General features: G+C 37.1%; 1 protein-coding gene across 1 annotated transcript; it reads right to left on the reverse strand.

Annotated features, from left to right (window-relative positions):
* Positions 1-489: 489 nt before the first annotated feature.
* Positions 490-14539, reverse strand: top3b (DNA topoisomerase III beta). Its single transcript, XM_055020550.1, has 17 exons — positions 14256-14539; positions 12483-12614; positions 11764-11945; positions 11395-11591; positions 10931-11087; positions 10508-10621; positions 10184-10274; positions 9100-9254; positions 8838-8943; positions 7885-8031; positions 6211-6384; positions 5687-5815; positions 5016-5165; positions 4572-4672; positions 2661-2862; positions 2304-2491; positions 490-852 (listed from the first exon to the last, which is right to left on the reverse strand). The coding sequence occupies exons 1-17, from the start codon at positions 14323-14325 to the stop codon at positions 571-573; spliced, it is 2577 nt and encodes an 858-aa protein (XP_054876525.1). The 5' UTR covers positions 14326-14539; the 3' UTR covers positions 490-570.
* Between the last annotated feature and the right edge of the window lie 6572 nt (positions 14540-21111).

The raw sequence follows: 21111 nt of genomic DNA on the forward strand, positions 1-21111 counted from the left end.
TAGAATACAAAACGTTCAAAATGTATAAATTTTGAGTCGATAAAGAATGAAAAACAAATTGTTGTATCAGCTGGATTCTGTTATTATTTCCTAAACCCGTCAAACTGTATGGTGTGCTATGAATCTGGTTTGTGGGGGGGGGGGGAAAGTCCTATAAGCTTTGCATTGGAGAAATGGGAGAAAAAAACCCACTAACCACCTGAGCCATGTGAGAGGCATGATGGGTCCATCTAGAGGTCCACACTGCTAGTGAACAGTTCTTTAGGAAGACTGGTGTGAAAATAAGATCCACATTCTCTCAAGCAGTTTGTCTCCACTTTACCTGTCCATCACCGGGCCAAGTCAAAGATGAGACCACCCACACACCTTCAAAATTTAATAAATCACTTCACCTGTCGGCTAAATAAGAGCAAACCTTGAAAAAATTTAAATTTTTCTAGACAACATTTAGTTGAAGTCAAACAACCGTCACAAAGACAAACAAACGTGGATGGTAAACTTTATTTTATTGGATCTTTATCTCCAGAAGCAGGACTTCATATGGCTTTGTGCTTTGGTTTTCTGTGGTTGTTACACAAAGTATGCTGCTAGAGCTGCCATTTTATCTTTGGGTTTTTTAGGGTTGCCACGGCGTCCCCTGCCCCGTCCTCGGCCTCCTCGCCTCACCCCCCCGCCTCGGTGCATGTAGTGCCTCATAGTGGCGTGTTTGAGCTCCACCACGTCCTGGAAGATGGGATCACAGAAAACACAGCCCGTGTGTTGGGTCTCGTTGTCAGGAAGTGGAGTGCGGGTCTTGTTGAAGTCCACAGCAACAAGTGAGGCGTCACAAGCATCACAGCTCTCCTGCACCACCTGAGGGAAGAGTGAGAGGCCAGGAAACCTGAGGGAAAGCTCTCACACAGCCTGACTGAAGTAGTGTTTGGTTTAATCCAACCATGTAGCTGAGAACATTATCCAAACAGGTCTGATCTGCAGGTATAACTACTCGTTAAACAGTTTATACCTGCAGAAATCAGAAATCTGCTTCTTCCCAATGTTGCATAAAGTGATATCCAATTATGTTTGTTGCAATTGAGGCCAAATTCCAACAATACAAGTTAACCATAAATTTTGAACTGCTGCAATGTTACTACCAAATAATATACTTAAAAAAAAAGTCTCACGAAGAAATGTTAAAACTGGGGGAAAATTTGTTCCAGCAGGATAATCTTTGAGTGAATCATTTTGAAAAACTGTAATTCGAGTATATTTACTTTGTGAAAAAAATTCCACGTTAAGAACTTATTCATAGTCTCATTCAAATAAATATAACTAAAGTTTTTTGAAAACTTGGTACTTCATTTATATAGTATATTTTTTTAATTGACAAAAAAGATCAATTATATTTTATCTTTCTTAAAAAGATTAAAAAAAAAATTATGAACTTTTATTATCACATAATCAATGACTGGCTGACTAGCCTGACAGAGGACTCATGTTTATATAGCTGCCATAATATAGTGAGGCAAATTATGCAGGAGGTTAAAAAACATAAAATCCATAAAGATTACAGTAGTTAGGGGTCACCCAACCCTAAGCTCCATTATAGCCATCAGACACTATCTAAAACCCAAGCAGATGTTTGGAAGGAATATGCTGAAAAAAATTTTCTGTGCTCCAGAAGGAAGCATGTTGGGTTTTCTAGATTTGAACCTGGACTCTGCTTTCATCGGATGTGAAGTTTGAGTTTCAGCAGCAAACACTTCAAGTAGATCTGACGCCAGAGAATCCCAGACTCACTAAGTATAGTGGACAACTTGTGATGCTGTGGGCCTGTTTCTCCTACCAGGACATTTTATATCAAAGATATTGTGAATTGTGACAGATAACTTGAAATAGGTCACTGCTAGGTAAAGATCTCAAAGACGTAGCCAAATTTACACAGAAATGGTACATCAGAGAGAGATTCTGTCTTCCTTTAATGAACTGAACTCTGTGTGCTTCAACTTAGCAAAAGTCTTCAAGGACTGCTCTTCTGTAGGCAAAATGAGGCGTACCACAGAAATATAAAGAATTAGGCCACAGGTATTTGTTAATAATGGATGTGTCTTAAAGTGGGATTTGTTTCTCAACTGAAAATTAAAATTGGAATGTTTTTCAGGATTGTTCAGAATGAAGTCATGCTACTTCAGAATGTATTTTCCATCTGTATGCATCGTCAGCTGCTCTGCCAATAAATGTAGTCAACAACATGAGCAGAACATTTAGCATTTATAAACATGATTTCAATATGGAGGCTGAGTCAGAAGACAAGGCTCTCTTACCTGGATTTTATGTGCATGCTCAAAGAAGTGCACCACTACATTGCACTTGTTGCAAGCCATTCTCCATTTTGGTCCAGATGTGGGATCTAGCACCAAGATGCCACTGTCACACTCCACACATTGGCCGATGCCCAGAGAGTTGAGGGAGTGCTGACAGGTTGGATGGGTACATTCATTACAGCCCATACCTGGTGTAAACACACATGAAGGTCACATCACTCAGGACTGGCGGGGAGAAAACCAGTGATCTTATTATCACCCAGCGTAGCCTATGGAAAGTCCCATAGATTTCCAGAAATCATGGCATTTCTGGAAATAAACAGCAGAAAAGTGAAAAATGGGAGTCAACAGGAGTACCTTTCTTCATGTCCCTGAAAGGGGGGTGGCTGAAGCAGTAGGGACAGAGGGGGTAGCTCTTGCCCCGAGCCCCAGACGTCCACAGCACCAGCTCAAAGTCATCCAGTGGGCAGCGGAGCTCCTTGTATAGCTTGATGGCTCCATTCTGTGGGAGGCTGTAGGTCTCGTCACAGTGGGAGCAGTGGAGTCGGCTGGGCTTGGCCTGCAGGAACAGGAACAGCTCAGTCACTCTGCTCATACCTTTAGTACACAGTCAGGTTAGTATCATCACTTCCACACAGCCACCATACTATGATGGACATAATGTCCTGTTCTCTTGAGGGAGTATAACACTATGAAGTGTTACAAAAAACCTGGTCAACAGTTGCCAGGTGTAACTGATACCAATTACACCTGACCAGGTGTCATTTACAACTGATGTTAAAATCTCATGTCAAATTAAACCCTGACCAGGTACAGAAAATCAATAACTCTTGATTTTTGATTTTACATTCTGTGTTCATACAAAGTTTCTATTGCAGAACTGTTACAGAAGCTTTTGATGTCTAGTAGCATCATGTGGTTTCTCAGTTTGGGGTTAAGTATCAGTATGCTGAGCATTAAAAAGCATCAGCTGTATAGAATATCTCTACGGCTTTCAGGCAGGAGATAAACAAAAACACAATTTGTGCTTTATGATCTCATCTGGAGAAAATACCTGCAGCTCATTTGAACTGTTCCATTGTTGTGTGAAATTAAGAGGATATTAATGTTTCCCATGCTTCTTGAGATTCCATCCAATTGATTTAATGTTGTATTTGCATGTGAAGAACTCACACCACTTGAAATACAACTACCAACAAAATAACATTCCAAAATGTCCTGTAGATGTAGATACTGCTAACAGAGTGTGCAGTGCCAACACAGTACCATACATTACAACCATGCATTACAACCTTGTTCTGTCTTCTTATTGTGTGAAGGTCTGCAGGTCTGGATTTATTGCTGATGGCTTCTATAAACGCTTTATGTATTGCACATCTCAAAATTACATCACACCGAGAATCTTGTGGAGACACAAATGGCTTTCAGGCTCAGTTCTACTTTTTTACATTCCAAATTTGTAAAGTGCTAAAAGAAAATTAAAATTATTCCCTATTCAATCCTACAAACAGAGGTGGAAGGCACAATGGCCTCAAGAGGGAAACAGAGCGCAACAGGTTTACAATAGATCTCATGATTTAAAACAGGTTACTTGCTGAAATAAATCTAATATAATTTGTCAACTTTAGTTACAGAAATAAAACTACATAGAAAATTCAATATGTAAACATAGCTTTTGTAAAAGCAGAAAAAAAACACCACCTGATGACATCAGAAACATGAGTAACAACAAGTGCTAACAACAAAGATTTAGAGAATATCAGAGGTTTCTAAAAAGGATCAACTGTTACTCTTACTTTAACAACCAACATAACCAAAAAACAAGAGGTCAGATAAAAGTTTAAAGTGTTCATGTTTTCTCAATCTGAAGGGGGCGCTCAACTCCACAAAGTGTTGTTTCACTGATGGGTGAAACAATGGCCTCATGTTAAGTACTTATTGATATGATACGTAACTGAGTGCTGGATGGAATCACATTTACAGTTTGGAGAATCAAAGTATCAATCTAGAAACTAGCCAAAGAGGAGCAAACGTCTTGATGCTCATTTCCAAAATGCCACATTTCATACTAAACCTGCCTACATCTGAAAACTATTGCCAGGTCTGCAATACTTTACCATTTTCATACATCTGCCATAACGGTTTTTCCTGGCAAGCCATCTCCAGCAGTAGTTAGGTAAGAGAGGGGACACACTTGACAGTTCCCAGACTATCGGAGGACAACACAGAGACACATAGAACATGGACACTTTGACTTGATCCACTCACCTGGATGTATTTCATGAAGCGATGGCACTTGCCACAGCGGGAGAGGGGCTTCCCAGTGGCAGCGATGGGGGAGAAGGAGACCTCCATCAGTTCATCCATACCTACAGACACACACATACACACAGTTATGTTTTTATATATTGTGGAGACTTTACATCAACTTCCATTCATTTTCTACAGCCTAACACTTTCCATACTCCCTGCCCATCACATTCGTAACCCTACCTAAAATTCAATTGTATTGAGGACATAAATTCAAACTCAATATTCTGTAATTTAGCAAATAGAAATTATTTGGGTGTTCTTAACTGACTTAAAACAGGACACATTAAATCTGATTTAAAATATGTCAGTGTCTCTAACACAGTGATTGCTGTCATTGGATCTCAAATGTCCGGGTACTGCTGCATATGGAGACAGTTGCAGGTAGCACTGTAAACTTACTGGTGATGGAATCAACAAAGTAGTGAAACTTCCTCTTGAAGATCTCCAGTGTGTGCTCCAGCACCTGCTGGTAGTTAGCTTTCCCCTGAGCAATGAGGTTCAGCTGCTTCTCCACGGCACTGCGGATGGTAGGAAGAACCAGCTCTGCATCTGCACAACCACAGACAAAATATGCTTTTTCTAATGTCAGTGTCAGTCAAAGTGTAGCCTAGATCGTTAATGGCACCAGCACTGATTTTGTGTATCTCCTGACCATGATTCAAAAATAATACAAATTTGCTTCACCAGCACAGTTTGTTGAAGCAAATAGACACTTTATTTTTAATTAGAAAAAAATTATGACAACTAAATAAAATCTTAGGTACAATAAAAAATATTTTCTATGTCTTTCAATAGCTAAACTTTTTACTTTTTATATTTAATACAAAAAAAAAAACTATGTCAATCGTGTCACTCAAAAACAGATTTTGGTTCACCCAAATCTATTTTTATAAATTTATTAAACTGTGCTAAATAAATCAAGCATATTCAAAGAAAGAGTGGCTGCCTTAAAATCACAAAATTGATTTTATAAACCTTCAGACCAAGACAGGACATCTGCATCCGTTGCCATATCACTTCGAAACCAAACCTTTTCATCTGAGAGAGTAAGAGGAATGAAAGAAATGTACCTATTTTGTAGTAGCCATGTACCAAGACAATGCCCAGGTTGGTGGGTTTTAGTCTACGTCCATTCTCTACTGTCACATAGTTCCTTTGACAGATGTTGTTAATGTGGACGGGGATGCTGGCATCAGTACCTGAAAGGTTGAGGATACTTATCAAACTATTATTACATTACAGTTTCAAAAATGTCGTTATGGATATTTTTTTATTTATTTAGTGGGTAACAATTAACATAGAGCAAATATTGTGGAATCTAGTTGTGAGAATTCTAAAAATACTACCAAATAAATTTTCCTGAAAATTAGCGGCAAACTTTTTCTGGTCAATTGCTGATCATTAAGTCTGAAAAGTTACTAAATATGATAATGTTGTTTCACTTCAGTTTTTAAGGCTCTAAAAGTAGTTTGTCACATAGTGGGTCCTTCACATTATACTGTAGTCAAACTGACTGTAGTCAAACTGTTGTTTGACTGTCGACACTTAAAGGATTTTATGTCAGAGGGGAGAGTCTTGCAGGCAAAGCTTTTACCAATGCCGTGTTTCTCCATGAGCGTGATGAGTTCTGCTTCGGTCAGGTAATGAGGAGGGCTTGTCTGCCGCTCCACCAGCTTGATTTCCTCCACTGTAAAAGTGTCTCCATAGTCGCAGGTGGGCATCACTTCCTCCAGAGGAATGCCCTGCCAGGGCATCACTGTGGTGTATCCTATAGACACATTCCAACCAGAGGAAGAAAATCAGTTGTTTCAGCATGTCTTCACTGGATAAGTTATTGAAACAAGGTTATTTTGTAACTGCAGAAAACAAAGACAGCAGTATTCCTAAAAGTGAATTGCGTCAGAGTTTCTGACGCAATGAAACTTCATGATCACATTCGTCTGGTCCTATTTCTCAAATGCAATCATTTTCTTCAATGCAACTCCTATTGTTTAGGCGCTGCACTGCAAAATGAGGGTAGTGTCACTTATGGATTAGAAATTCATAACTAACCATACTCTCTAACTACTAAACAGAAAGCAATTAGCATTGCTAAAGACTGTCTTTAGCAATCCAGAAAAATGTGCAGTTCTTTGATCAGACATCATAAAGAGTTTAACAAGCCTAAATAAACAAGAAAAAATGCATTTCCTGTGAAAATGTAGTGTGAATGCTGTATGCCGAATGTTTTTGGTGAAAATTGCAAAAGCATTTGAAGTCAATTGCAGATGACTTGGTCAAATGAGAAATGGGCAGAAGGAGCAGAACAAAGCATAATCCTGCAAAGTGCCTATAAGAAAACTGCTGTAGGGGAGTAAAAACCTTTGAACAATGCAAAAATCCCACCCAAAGTACTAAAAATTGTAGCTTACAAACCTAAACTGTAAGGTCACAGCAGTTTATAAGCTAAAATTAGCTAAATGGCTAAAACTTTCTAAAATCCTAATGACAACATAGAGGGTAGTCCTAGCATTTTGATTTACAGTAAAATGCTAGGATTATAAGTCAGTCCTAGCGTCCATACAGAGTGAAAATACAGATAAAAGCTAAAATTAGCTAAAAAACTAAGACTAACTTTAAAACTAATGGTAACACCTAGGCTAGCACTAGAATGTTATCTACCAAGAACATACTACCGAAAGAGTATTGAAAATTCTCTTTGAGTAGTATGCTGTTCTGTCCTTTTGCCCTTCTATTGGAAGAGCAGTAGTAGAAGTACAAGTAGAAGCAGCATTATAGAGTAGATTAACAGCCATACGGTTGAAAAAGAGCCACTGTCCTCAGAAGGCTAAAAAACAGAGTGTCGCTTCTGAGTGTGTGAGTTACAGCTGCATGGCGGACACCGTCAGAAGCTTTTTCTGGCATTTAAAACACAAAATGCATACAACATTCACAGTACAAATACAATCAAGGGAGCAGATTTAATATTTTTGACTTAGGCCTAACATCGGGTAAACTTTCGACAACAAATTTTACCATCACTGTTTTTCTCTCATCTTTGATGAAGAAGAAGAAAGGGGAAATTAAAATACAAGATGACAAGTAATTCCATGCAGACCGGAGGTTTGCTATGCTACGATGTATAACAGGCAAAAACATCAGACTTTAGCTCGAACCAGATTTCTTCCCACAAAGACGATACGAGTTTGTTTAAGGGAATAAAAATCCAAGTGTTTAAAGATGATTGCTTTGAACTCCATATTGGAGCAATGCAGACGTCTGGTTTTACCTGGTGAGATGAGAGTTTTCCCGCTACATGAGAAGGCCTCGGTGCCAATTTTAAAGTCTATAGTTGTTTGTAGGTACTGGCAGTCCTGACTGACAGTAGCAATGAAATGCCGTGTGATGTACTCATACAGGCGCCAGCCATCACTCCCTGCAGGACAAAGGAGAGGAAGAAGTTCTGAGACTCAAAGGACGGAGAACAGACGCTAGTGATATCCAAACTTTGGTATTTGTATCATTTTCCTTAAAATAATGCAATTTTATTGAAAACGCAAAACATAATTTTATCATTTTATTTTAAATACTCAACCATATTTCAATCAAATGAATAGTTTGTTTTTTATAGTCATTAAATTACTATAGACCCAATTTATAAATAGTTGACATTAAAAGAAAGGTTTATTGTTTAATCTAGAATATTTCTTTTTAATATCTGATTTTATTTCTCCATTTTCCTGCTTCATGTCTAGAGAAGAGGATTAGGGCAAACTTTCTTCTCTAAATCAGAAATGTTTGAATTTTTTTTGCACAGACAACAAGACTCAATTCTTCCAAACAACTGTAGGATGGACTTTTCTTGTGAATAAAGTGCAGATTTACAAATCTTATAACACGGATGAAGCTGTTATGTGATTATTTTCATACATGAACAACATAACTGAAAGAGACCTGGGAATCTTTTGGTTATTAATTTGGATTTTGACATACATTTAAATAGAATCAGAGTTTAGAGAAAAAAAGTCTGCGTTCCTCTTTTTTTTTTTTTAGTGGCCCAAATCTTATTCAGTACTCCTATGTCAGGCCATGCCCCTTTTCATTTATTAATATTTTTTATTAATTGTTTTCATTTTTTTATTATTTGGCTTTCTTTTTCTTTCAGCCATCCTACAGAGTCTTTCATTTCCTGTCAATAGACCTTTTACATTTGTGTTTTAAACTGAGGTGTGAGTGACTCACCCAGTTCCCCCTCTGATGCAGAACGCATGGGGGTTATGGGTGGATGGTCTCCTGCATCATTTCCCTTCCTGGGCCGGTTTATGCCGGTTGAAAGAAGCGCTTTTACCTGGTGAAAATAATTTTTAAATTCTGAATAAAATCATCTAAATATATTCCGATGGCCATGTCCAAACACAACACAATGAATGTAATTATGTGTGCACTCATCCTTGAATATACTAGGCTAACTAATTATGTATTCTCAGCACCCATTTGGTCCTACCTCTTCTGCCCAGACGGTGTTGTTGATCTGCTGCTTCAAGGTTCCCTTCAGGTCAAAGTTCTCATGGTAGAGGGTGGTCTCAGTACGTGGGTAGCTGATGTAGCCCTGCGTATAGAGGCGCTCTGCAATCTGCATGGTATGCTGGGGACCCATACCTGCAACATCCCATCAGTACATCTGTTCCCAACTAAACCCGCTTGTCCACAAAACTGAGAACTCCCCTTTAAAGTTACTTTAATGTCATAGTGAGAAACAAATTTCACAGTTCTGTGGTGCTTATTATAAACTCAGTTACAAAATGAAAAAGCCTGGTTCCTACTTGTGCCTCTTATATCTCACATCCAGCTGAGATGGCAATGCTGTTGCTAAGTACTGAATGATGTTCCTAACTCCATGCAGGGACTAACAGCGTTTCAGTATAGATTTTGTGAACTCTGGGAGGAGGCGATAAGTTTAATTGGCCAACCTTAAAAGCAATCAGTGATTATAGTTATTTGTTGAGATGTATTTGTGACCAAACAAAGCCCAAACACAAAGATTAAATTCATAGATTGTAATTATGGTAACAATCAAACAATCAAACTATGAAGATTGTTCTTTGCACTTTTACATAGTAAACTATCCAGCTCCTTTAGATGTTTCATTTAAATGTTAATTTAAAATATTTTAATCTGTCTCTGCTGAAACCGATGCGTTGTCATTCTCTGTAAACAAATGTTATAAGGTCTGTGCTAAAATATTAGTGGCTTCTGAACTCTATAGTTGTGCTTAAGTATTCAGGATTTCCCCCAGCACACTTTTCAGTCCTTTTCAGACATCTCATCACATTTATGCCAATGACATTCAATTGTATTTTTTATTCAATCAAGTTACCGCATCAACAGGACAGTTTGCTATCCTCCTCCAATGTTTATCCTGTTTTAAAGTTAGTGGCTCTGCAGAAACTTTCTGTTTCTAAACACCAGTAAGACTGAGAGTATGATTACTGCTCCCAGTCATTTACATCAATATATGAGCCAGACAATTGCATCATTCTGCTTGCTGGCAAAATAAAAGGCAAAGAATCAAGGAAAACATCACTTACCTAAAGAAGAGCTGGCCACTCTCAGCATCTCCACAGTATTCAAGGCCTGAGGCCTCTGTTTGACCTTTTCTTTTTTACTCACTGACTCCACCTGCATCCAGAAACAACAAAAATATTAATGGTACTACCAGTCAACATCAAACAGGCGCTTCAGTCCTCATAGTCACATCAGATGATTTTCAGCTAATCAGCTTCAAAAAGTTTTGTCTATCACATGTATTGTTACTCCACACAAAGCTGAAATATAATGATACCTCCTGATAACTGTCAGAAATGATCCAAACACCAATGTCCTCAGTATGGTTATGTTTAGGTCATGCTTACCTTGGCCTCTTTTGAAATCTTGGCCATATTGACAAACATCTGCCCCACCTCTCTGTCAAAGACCCTGACCCTGTTCCAGTCCAGAGTCAGAGGCGTGCCCTTCCCTTTGAACACCTGACCGACAAACAGCAGGTTCAGTATTCTTGGCTCAGAATAAGGCAATAGTTCGGCACAGAGCTACACCATGTAAAGAGTTACACCACTGCAAACAGTGTGCAATAAGAGATCTGAAGGCAAAAAAGTATTGGAAAACAAAAGTGTCACAGTCTACAGGTATATTTTAACCAGATCCGTTCCTTACTCACAAAAAAACACAAGACAGCTGCTGGCAAACATAAACCATTATATATGTAGAACCCACATTAAGAAGTAATGATTGATCTACGTGACAAGAACTTAAACTCAAATAGGGATTCTCTGTACCTTTGCCTGGAGAACCCAGTATGTTTCAGGTTTGAAGGACTGAATCTTATCATGGCGCTCCACACAGAAACCAAGTGTTGGGGTTTGACAAGGTCCAAAAGAGATCAGGGAAGAGTCTAAATTCCCATATTTTCCCTGGAAGTATTTTGTCTGGAATCTGGAGAAAAAAATAAATAAATACAAATAACAGGTTGTAATTCAGTATGGAGATCAGACAGGACCTGTACTGATTAGAAAATAATTTTATAATTAAAAGATACAATTGCTTAGAACAACTCATTAAGGCACTATATGCCTGGAAAATTCATGATACTGAAATACTATCTGAAATGTCAAAATGTCTGTTTGGTTGTACACATATAATTAGAAAATAATTGTATCATTTCTAAATATGATCAGAACTTTAAAAGTTAATTGAAAGCAGCCAAACTGACAGCTGTGTGAGGCTGGAGGTGGAAGCATACCGTGTGAAGGCGCAGCCGATTCGCAGGTCCAACTCCTGACGAGCATCCACCGACAGTGCTTCGTTCCTGTTGGGTTCTCCGAGGCGGTTCATGGCATTCCAGATGTCTGTATCAGTTATGGAACTGAATTTGGCCCGGAACACACTCTGATCTCTGACAATGCCTTTATTCATCACTGGTTGGATGGCATCTAGAACCTGCAGGTGAAAGGTTTCCTTTAACAATGACAACAGGTTCAACACCCTGATTAACATTCTTGTACATACTTGTCAGCTCATTCTATGTCAAATATATTAGTGAATTTGTTTTCAACCTCAATTAAAACATGTATTTCCTGTGGAGACTTGGAATACATGAGGTCAGAGCTACCTCAAAACAGATGTTTTCGCCTTCTTTATCACAGTCCAGCCATAAAACCACATAGTCACAGCTTTTGGCTTCAACCTGGAGAAACTTCACCATGCTGAGTTTAGGATTGGCCTCCTTCTTTTCTGTTGGGGCTTTGCTGAACAGCTCTGCAGGATCTACTTTGTCCCAGTTGTTGTATTTTCCTAGAAAGAGAAAAAATTGCACTGAGATACTGATTCCACTAATTTCTTTTTTCCTGCAAAAAAAGAAAATACTTATTTTAAAAAGAAATTGTACAACCATTTTAGGGACCATAAGAAGTTGGGGTTTAACCTAAAAAATAAAGAACTTAAAATCTTGCAAACATTATATTTTGTTTTATTTTATTTCCCTATGAATATAAATATTTCACATAACAAATATAACAAATGAATGAAAAGGAGAAGAAAGAAGAATTAGAAAATTCACAAAGAAATTCACAAGGAGAATTAAACTCAAGTGGCATAACATTGAGATACATAATTGCAATAATATTTTAACAGTAGTATCAATGGCATCTTCTTTTTTTTTTTTTTTTTTTTTTAAAGAAGATGACATTTATGTTACTCGGCACTCGGCGAAACTATTTAGCCAGAGGCAGTAAAGAAAGGACACCGCGCAGACTAGAAATTGTTTAAAGCAACAAAATAGTATCAAGACTAAGATGAAGAAAGAGCAGGATCAAATATGAGAACACTCACCAATGAAGTCCAGACTCATCACATGGCCACACACAGAGGTCATCTTAAAGCGGACAGTCTGGCTTTGAAAACTGCCATTGTATTCATGCACTGAGCATGCTCCATTGAGCCCTTTCCGACTGGTACAACTTCCTTAAAGGGAAGAACAACACAACAGCAGAAGTAGACTAATTATTCAGGCAGTAGATTCATCCAGTTGACATTTGTTTTTTAATAATTGCCATCTGCCACACAGGGTTGGCACAACTGCTGAGTAGCTCCGTGCTGTTCTGACTGGTCAGCTTCTCATGAAGTAAACTCCAAAACAATGTATTGCAACACTTTAGACAGAAGGAATTATAAAAGGTTCTCGATACTGGTTGATTTGTACCCAACCTGACTGCAGAAAAACTGAGCAGAGATTTCATTTTTCAGCATCACAGAGAGTCCCAAACTAAATCCAACAGAAAACCTGAGGGGTCTCCTGAAATGGACTGTGTACCATGCCAAGATATGGGATGCTGACTGACTGAATGTTGAAACTAAATAAAAGAAGTGTGTAAATGTTCTTTATAACAGGCATAGAACGCTACCATTGCAGGGAAATTACACTGACCACACGCACGCACGCACGCACACGCACCCACACCCACGCGCGCACACGCGCACACACACACACACACGCACGCACGCACACACACACACACACACACACACACACACACACACATCTTTGTCTCTTAGTACAATGTACAAGAAAGGGAGGGATGGACCTGATTTCCCTCTGACTTTTTTTTTTAAATGGGCTTTGTCACAATCACAAGCCAAGCTATTTGATGACAGTCTATTTAGAAATTGTGAACTTATTGAATAACACTATAGGGTGCCGTTTGTAACAGCTATACAATCAAAAATTAACATGAATAGTTTGAGCTATTTAGCCTGTCATAAGAGAAAAACCTTATGGTTCATTTTTCAGATATTTTCGCCATGTTTTCATTCATTGATAAACGTCACAATTTCAAGTTAAACAATTATAAATTTTTAGGTAGCTTAGCCTGGAGCTAGCTCTTTAGCTTGCAAACTAAATACTTAGATGGTAAACTAATAATTTAACTCGCTAACTATTAAAGTTGAAATTGTGATATTTACAAATGAAATAGTATGGTGAAAATGTAAATCCAAATTTGTCTTCTCGTGGACGGCTAAATAAGCTAAATTACTGCCGCTAAGTTTTTATTTATATATTTCTGAAAATGGCACCCAAGCTAATTCTAAATATTTCCATTAAAATATTTATATTTTTAGAAATTATTGAGTAGAACTATATTCTAAACTTGCAGAAATGAACCTCCAGGCCACACAAGTTTGAAGTTAGTTTAGTTACAATTAATACTTTCTTCAGTTCAGTTTAGCATGTAAGCATATAGCAAATCATGTTAAAAGTAATTTTTTGTTAAACACTGTTCTGCATGACGCTGGTTATGCATTCCGATTAGGCTTCTCGGGTTAAAACACAGGTTCGGATGAAAATGAAAACCATCAAGCAGGTATTAAACATCTTTTTCATTAAATGCACATTTTTGTTTTAAAAAAATATGTTTAACAATGTAATATTTTCATCTTAATGTTATATTTTCGTCAACTGTAAACAGAAAATCATCATAAATAACAAAAATAAAGGATTGAAAACAATCAGCCTGAGTAATTATTTTTTCACTATATGAACTTTTTATTAATATTGTAAAATAATAAACATGAATGTGTAAACATAAGGAAATAATTCTGACGTACCTTTGGAGAGAATTTTGGCTATCGACTGGGCCAAAGAAGGTTTCTCTGCCACCATCAGAACGGTTCTCATTCTGAATAGTGAGAAAAGAGCCAGTCCTCTAACAAAATTCCGCTAAGGCCGTTAAATGACTAACACTTTGGAAGAAATAGGCATTCGGCAAAACTACTTAGCCAGAGGTAGTAAAGAAAGGACACCGCGCAGACTAGAAATCGTTTAAACCTTTCATAAAATATAGTCATACAGCACAGCAGTCACTTGCTAAAGGAAAAGCTTGTTTATTTGCGTTTACTTCCTTCTTTGTGTTTTATTGGCGGATGGCAATCAACTTAAGGTATATTTACCGCCACCTACAGGACTGGAGTGTGCTCATCAATGATACACTGCGAAATTAATAATACGCACCTTAATGGTGTGTATTGTGCAAATTTATACACCCCCCCCCCCCCACACACACACACCCACACACACAGAGGCGCACACGCACACACACACACACATATATATATGTATAAATATACACTGCTCAAAAAAATAAAGGGAACACTCAAATAACACATTGTAGATCTGAATGAATGAAATAAATATGAAAATAATTTCCACCTGTTGTCTATTCCATTTGCACAAGCAAATTTGATTTCAGTTTGATTTCACAGAAGTTTGATTTACTTGGGGTTATATTGTGTTGTTTGAGTGTTCCCTTCATTTTTTTGAGCAGTATATATAAAACAATCAAAATAAAAAACTATATAGAGCAGTCGATTTAGTTCACCAATAAAGTTGAGGACCACTGAGATTGTCTGTGTCTGTGTTATTGTTTGAAAATCTGAAAAAAAGAACAGGTTTGAACGGGAGTGAAATCACAGACTAAAATGGTCACATCTGACTCTGCCTCTTCATAGAGCCAGAGTCAGAGTATATGTGTACACACACCCCCCCCCCCCCCCCCCCCACACACACACACACACACACACAATATGGAGATATATATATATATATATATATATATATATATATATATATATATATATATATATATATATATATATATATATATATATAGTCCAGGCTAATAGGTAGTATATATATATATATATATATATATATATTTATATATATATATATATATTTATATATATATATATATATATATATATATATATATATATATTATATATATATATATATATATATATATATATATCCATATGTGTGTGTGTGTGTGTGTGTGTGTGTGTGTGTGTGTGTGTGTGTGTGTGTGTGTGGGTGTGTGTGTGTGTACACATGTACTAGGTTGCTCCATCACAGGGGAACACATGCAGGTCAGGCAACTATAAACCCTCACACCTAACGACAATTAAGGACAACCAATAAACCAAATATAATTAGCCTGGACTATGGGAGAAAGCTACAGTACCAAGAAAGAACTCTTGCAAAAGGTAAGATACAAACTCCATACAAAACGACAAACTGCTCCACTGTGCAACATCTTTCAAACTTTCAAAATAATACTATTCAGCAGGACACCATTCAAACTTGTACCCAAACATCAGTTAAACCCTCAAAAGTAATATTTCTATCATATTTTTGGGCATGACTGTAGAGTTTGTGTGTGTTTATGTGTGAATGTGTACATGTCCATTATAAATTAAATTTGAAGCTATATAGAACGGAACAATCTGATGACACATATGAACTCTTAGTAGGAGGTTGAAATACTGTATGAAGGGGACTCCACTCAATTACATGGCCTCATCAGCATATGCTGCCATAATTTTTTATTATCATAAAAGAACACCATCAAGGCTAAATGCTAATAACAGAAAAAGCACAACGATGGTGACTCATATGTCCTCACATCTTGCCCTAAGATTTGGGACACGTAAAGTCCAGCCAACTCGTTCTCATCAATACCTCGACCAACATGATCAGATTTGGAGCAATAATGACAAGACTATGGCATATAAATAGAGGAAGGTCCAGGCACAGGTTCCAAGCTGGTGCCAGGCATAAGGACAAAGCCAACAACTGATAAAGATCTGAAAGAAACAGAAGTCGGGCTTACATCATGGAAAAATTTCAGGTGAGAAATTTATCTCAGAATTGTAATTATAATGACTTCACATTAGTATCCAAAAAATAGATAAGTAAATTAAATAACATGAATTCAACTGTTCTGACTTTTAAGACAAATTGTAATTGTGACATGCGGAGGAACCTCACAGCAAATCATTCCTGTTTCATGGGTTCTGTAGCATAGAGCTGTTTTATTTCAAAAATTCTTAGTAAAATGTTCTTGGAAAACATGATGAGGAGTTGCAGCAATTACCTCTGGTTAAGAGGTATCCTCCAGAGCCTGATTGGCCCTCTCTGCCAGTCGTTTAATTAGAGCATGGAACTATCTTGGCAGCATGACATATTATAAATGAGTTTAAAATAAAACCAGCGTGATCAACTGTAAAGTAAAACATGATCTTTTGCCACAGATCAAATACTGGGGTGGTTTGCTGCTTGTTAATAGGCCATTTTGCTGATGCTGCAGGGTTACTATAGCCTAATTCAATTGTCACACGTTGAAATTTGATGTGGTTACTGTTTTCTTCCTTTGGAATTCATGCAGTCATACAGTCTTGATTGTTTTGTGTATGCAACAGCTGTGTATCTTCCTGCTGATCCTCCACCAGTGTGTGGCAATGCCACTGAACAATCAGTGTGTTGGAGAAACATTGTGCACCTACACCTTGAAAGACTACTACAACCAGATGACTAACCTTCCTGGTGATATCAATACACGCAGCCTTGCAACCTGGGTTTACCAGTGAGTGTGTTTTCATAGTGTATTGTATTTTTCTGAGTTGTGGAAGAAGTTGTAGTCCCCAGAAATTTAAAGATATTTACTGAAGCCTGAAGAATCTGAGTCCACTTGGCAACTGTTTTTTTCTGCCTCTGAAACAATAGTTTGGAACCCTTCCCAATTTGTCAGGCATTAAATATTGCTTCTGTCTTCACTAAAAGCCACAGATGACTTGATTTTACGTGAGAAATTATGATATTGCATAATTTTTAGAATTTTGCTGAGCACCTTTCACTCTAAGAAATAAAATGTTGAATTTCCTTAACCAAGTTATGTGAACTGGTTTCACTAAACCTAATTCATTCAATTTAAAGAGTATTGCAAATTTACTTTCAACATAATCATTAAATCAGAAGTGAAAAAAATTTGTTAAAAATTTGTTTAGATTCTGGTAACATTTTATGCTCCACAGTACACAGTTATTTTTTCTGAGAGAAGTGGAGCAGATAATTACTTTTGTGTTTATGTCATGTGACATCACTTTAGAATATAATGTCAACATTATAATGCATGTAAAATGTTATGAATTATCTTAATTTGACCCATAATTTTCAATTTCTCAAGCCTTAAACTATGACAATGACAGATAAGAGATAAGAGCTGATCACATCTGACACTGCCTTTATGCAAATTGAAGTTAACGAGCAAAGAGCTTTCATAGAATGAAAAAATATTTTATGCTCTCTTTGTTCTTATTCTACCAACAGGAAGAAAATTGACTTAAACCGAGAACCTCAAGTAATCTATGAGGCCAGGTGCCAGGACAGCCACTCTGGCGGGAGCTGCAACAGTGCCTTGGGACTAGAGACCATCCCCGTTACCCTTAGGATGCCTGTTCTCAGGAAAAACTCAGCTTGCTTCCCCCTACCCAGCTACTCTGTAGAATTTGAGAACATTACTGTTGCATGCATATGTGCCTTAGCCCGCACACAGGAAGAAATAGTACAGGGTTGAAGTCAGAGATCTGGAAATATTTGTTTAGTCAAAGAAGATGTGGCATCTGTGATTAGTGAGAACTATCTCTTCTAAAACATTGTGTTCATCAGTAAGACAGTAAACATTCAGTAGATATCAGCAAAGTAATTAGCTCAGTAAATGAAGTCATATTCGATTCATCTGTATCATTGTTGTATTGAACTACTTGTTTTAAAGACAGTTAGATCACAGCATAAATATACATAAAAACAACAGTATGCTCGTTAATAAAATGCTAAACAGTTGATGTGGAGTGAAATTCATATTTATTTGACAGAATTATATAGGCTATTTCAAGTGTTTGTTTTTGTTCATTTTGATTATGATGCATTAGACCTGGTGATAAGACTTGATGAAGATTCTTTATAGAGTTAATTGCGGGGTCTGTAAATGACTAATCACATTTTGGTTAAAAACAACTGTACATAAAGCATCATTTTAAATTAAAACTTTTGTTGATAAGTTCATGAATAAATAGCAATTTATTCAGAAATAAATGAGCTGGATAATGATCTCAACAATATAATTGATGTTTTGAATCTGTTATTCAGGTTATTTAATAATCAGACATGGTGCACAGTGTTATTCTCCTCACTCATCTTTGAAGTGTTTCAGAAATCCCTCCTCAATAATGTAACTTCTTTGAACAAAGAGATTATATTGAGATAATGTTTTAGATTTGAATAGCTTAAGTGATTGGGCAGCAATCTGTCTTAATTAAAGCTACTGAAAACCTAAAATTTAATGTCTGGAAAACTGCATTATTACATTATTATTACATTATAAATAACACATTTTTAAGACATGCACTAATATCTCATTCTACTACACAGTATTGGCATTCAGGACCCTTTCAGGTTTTCTTTTATATTAATAATTTTCTTATTCTTTTATTTAGAAATACAGACTTCCATCACATTTATTTATCCATGTGTCCAATATATTAATCATTTTATCAATGCACAGAGCATGTGGCTCTAAAACAAATTGGACTTACAGCAACATATAAAATCATCACTGACTTTGAAACTTTATGCTGAAACTCATGCAGCTTGAATTTGCTGCCTTTCTCCCTTTTGCTTTCTGACTCCAGAACTGTGGAGAAAGAACGGCCCGGTCGTCTTCTCCTTTACACAGGTTAAGTGTGCGAAATTCGGTTCCCCTGTGAAAATCTGTTCCCCCTGCGTCGGGAGCGCGCATTACAGCCAGAGAGGCGAAAGAGGCGGATCTGATCATTTTCACGTCGCTTCTGATCGATTTCTCGGTAAAAAACAACTAATACAACCCTGTCAATGTTGTAACACTCAGTTTAATTTGCAGCTGTTGTTTAAAAAAATTGTAAAATAAATAAATAAACGAGGTCTTCTGACGCTGTTTTGTGTTATTGTAAACACCAAGAGAATCGCTCTTTTCTCACGTAAGTCTGGCAGAAATAAAAGTCAGTCACCAAACACAGTTTTCCCAACACGTAGTGTGTATGTAAAGGTTTTTGTGAATTTGGAAACAGTTGTTCTTTATTCCCCAAGGTTATGGAGTAAGGAGAGGAAATAATGGATGATTCAGCAGCCTGAAATATTCTGTTCCCCTCCATAAAATGGGAACAAATTATTTTACCTGCAAATGCTTAACTTTGCCTATTCCTCTCATCATCAACAATAAATACTGTAATTTTGGTATCATTTGCTCTTATTTTGCCAGAGTTATGAGGGGGAACCATATATTTCTGCTGGCTAAAATATTCTGTTCCCCCTCCATAAAATGGGAACAACTGCACTTACCAGCAAGATTTTTTCTCTGCTTATTCCTCTCATCATCAACAATAAATACTGTGAATTTGGTAGAATTTGCTCCTTTTTTGCCAGAGTTATGAGGGGGGAACCATATATTTCTGCTGGCTAAAATATTCCGTTCCCCCTTCATAAAATGGGAACAAATTATTTTACCTGCAAATGCTTAACTGTGCTTATTCTTCTCATCAACAATAAATCCTGTGATTTTGGTAGCATTTGCTCCTTTTTTGCCAGAATTATGGGGGGGAACCAAATATTTTAGCTGTTTTACCTGACTGAAATTATCCGTTCCCCCTCAAAAACATGGAAACAAATGTATTTATCAACAGTAATCATCAACAGCAAACTGGCTGTTGGCAAACAGCAAGTTTGAAAACATTTCATCACTATTTGCTCCATCACCATCTCCACCTGCTGCAGCACCTCCCCCTGCTCCAGTCCCTCCGACTCCATCCCCACCTCCTGCTCCATCACCGTCTTCCTCTTATTTTAATAAAAGGAATAATTTCAGTATCATTTTGTTTTAATAATATACTGAAATTATTCCTTTTATTAAAATAAGATGAAAGCATATCAGTACAAAGACATAAAGTCTTTGTGAGACATATATGTATGATAATAAAAACTGAAATGCATGTGCATTGATATATATTTATAAGAATTGGAAATCAAATTTACATTTCTCAGCTTGAGTTTTTTTCTGGACTGGACAGGAGTCAATGGCAGAGCACTGGCACTGTCTAACTCAAAAACAGGTTACCACAAGCAACATGACAATTCTTTGTGTGCCGCAAATGTTGTCATGTAGTTTTGCTAATGTTTCTACATCATAAATTATATCATAATGGTGCTCTTAGTTGCAAGAAAGACAGAATAACCCCTTCCTGAGCTCAGAGGTTCAAACTCATGAAAAAAGGATGGATTATATCTGCTACAAAATTCCTTGCGGTCTTTCACTCTTTCAGCAAACAGTTGAAAGAATTGTTTTTGGTTTCACCTCCCAGCTATTTTACCCTGCCACTGAAAGTATTTTTTAAAAGTTTGTCTATTTGTCTTTTGCTCATGTATCCACACCAACCGCGGAGCTGGAAAAAAGTGGTACAAGACTCAACAATTGTCTTGTACCACTTCCTATAGGTAAAAATATCACAAATTTCAAAAGACAATTAAATCGAGAGGCAGTGGATAATATAGAAAATAGCGCCCCCTTCACTTCCGGAGTGCAATGGCCCCATTTCA

Source organism: Poeciliopsis prolifica, unplaced genomic scaffold, assembly GCF_027474105.1.
Source record: "Poeciliopsis prolifica strain line A6 unplaced genomic scaffold, Auburn_PproV2 SCAFFOLD068, whole genome shotgun sequence".
Taxonomy (NCBI): domain Eukaryota; kingdom Metazoa; phylum Chordata; class Actinopteri; order Cyprinodontiformes; family Poeciliidae; genus Poeciliopsis; species Poeciliopsis prolifica.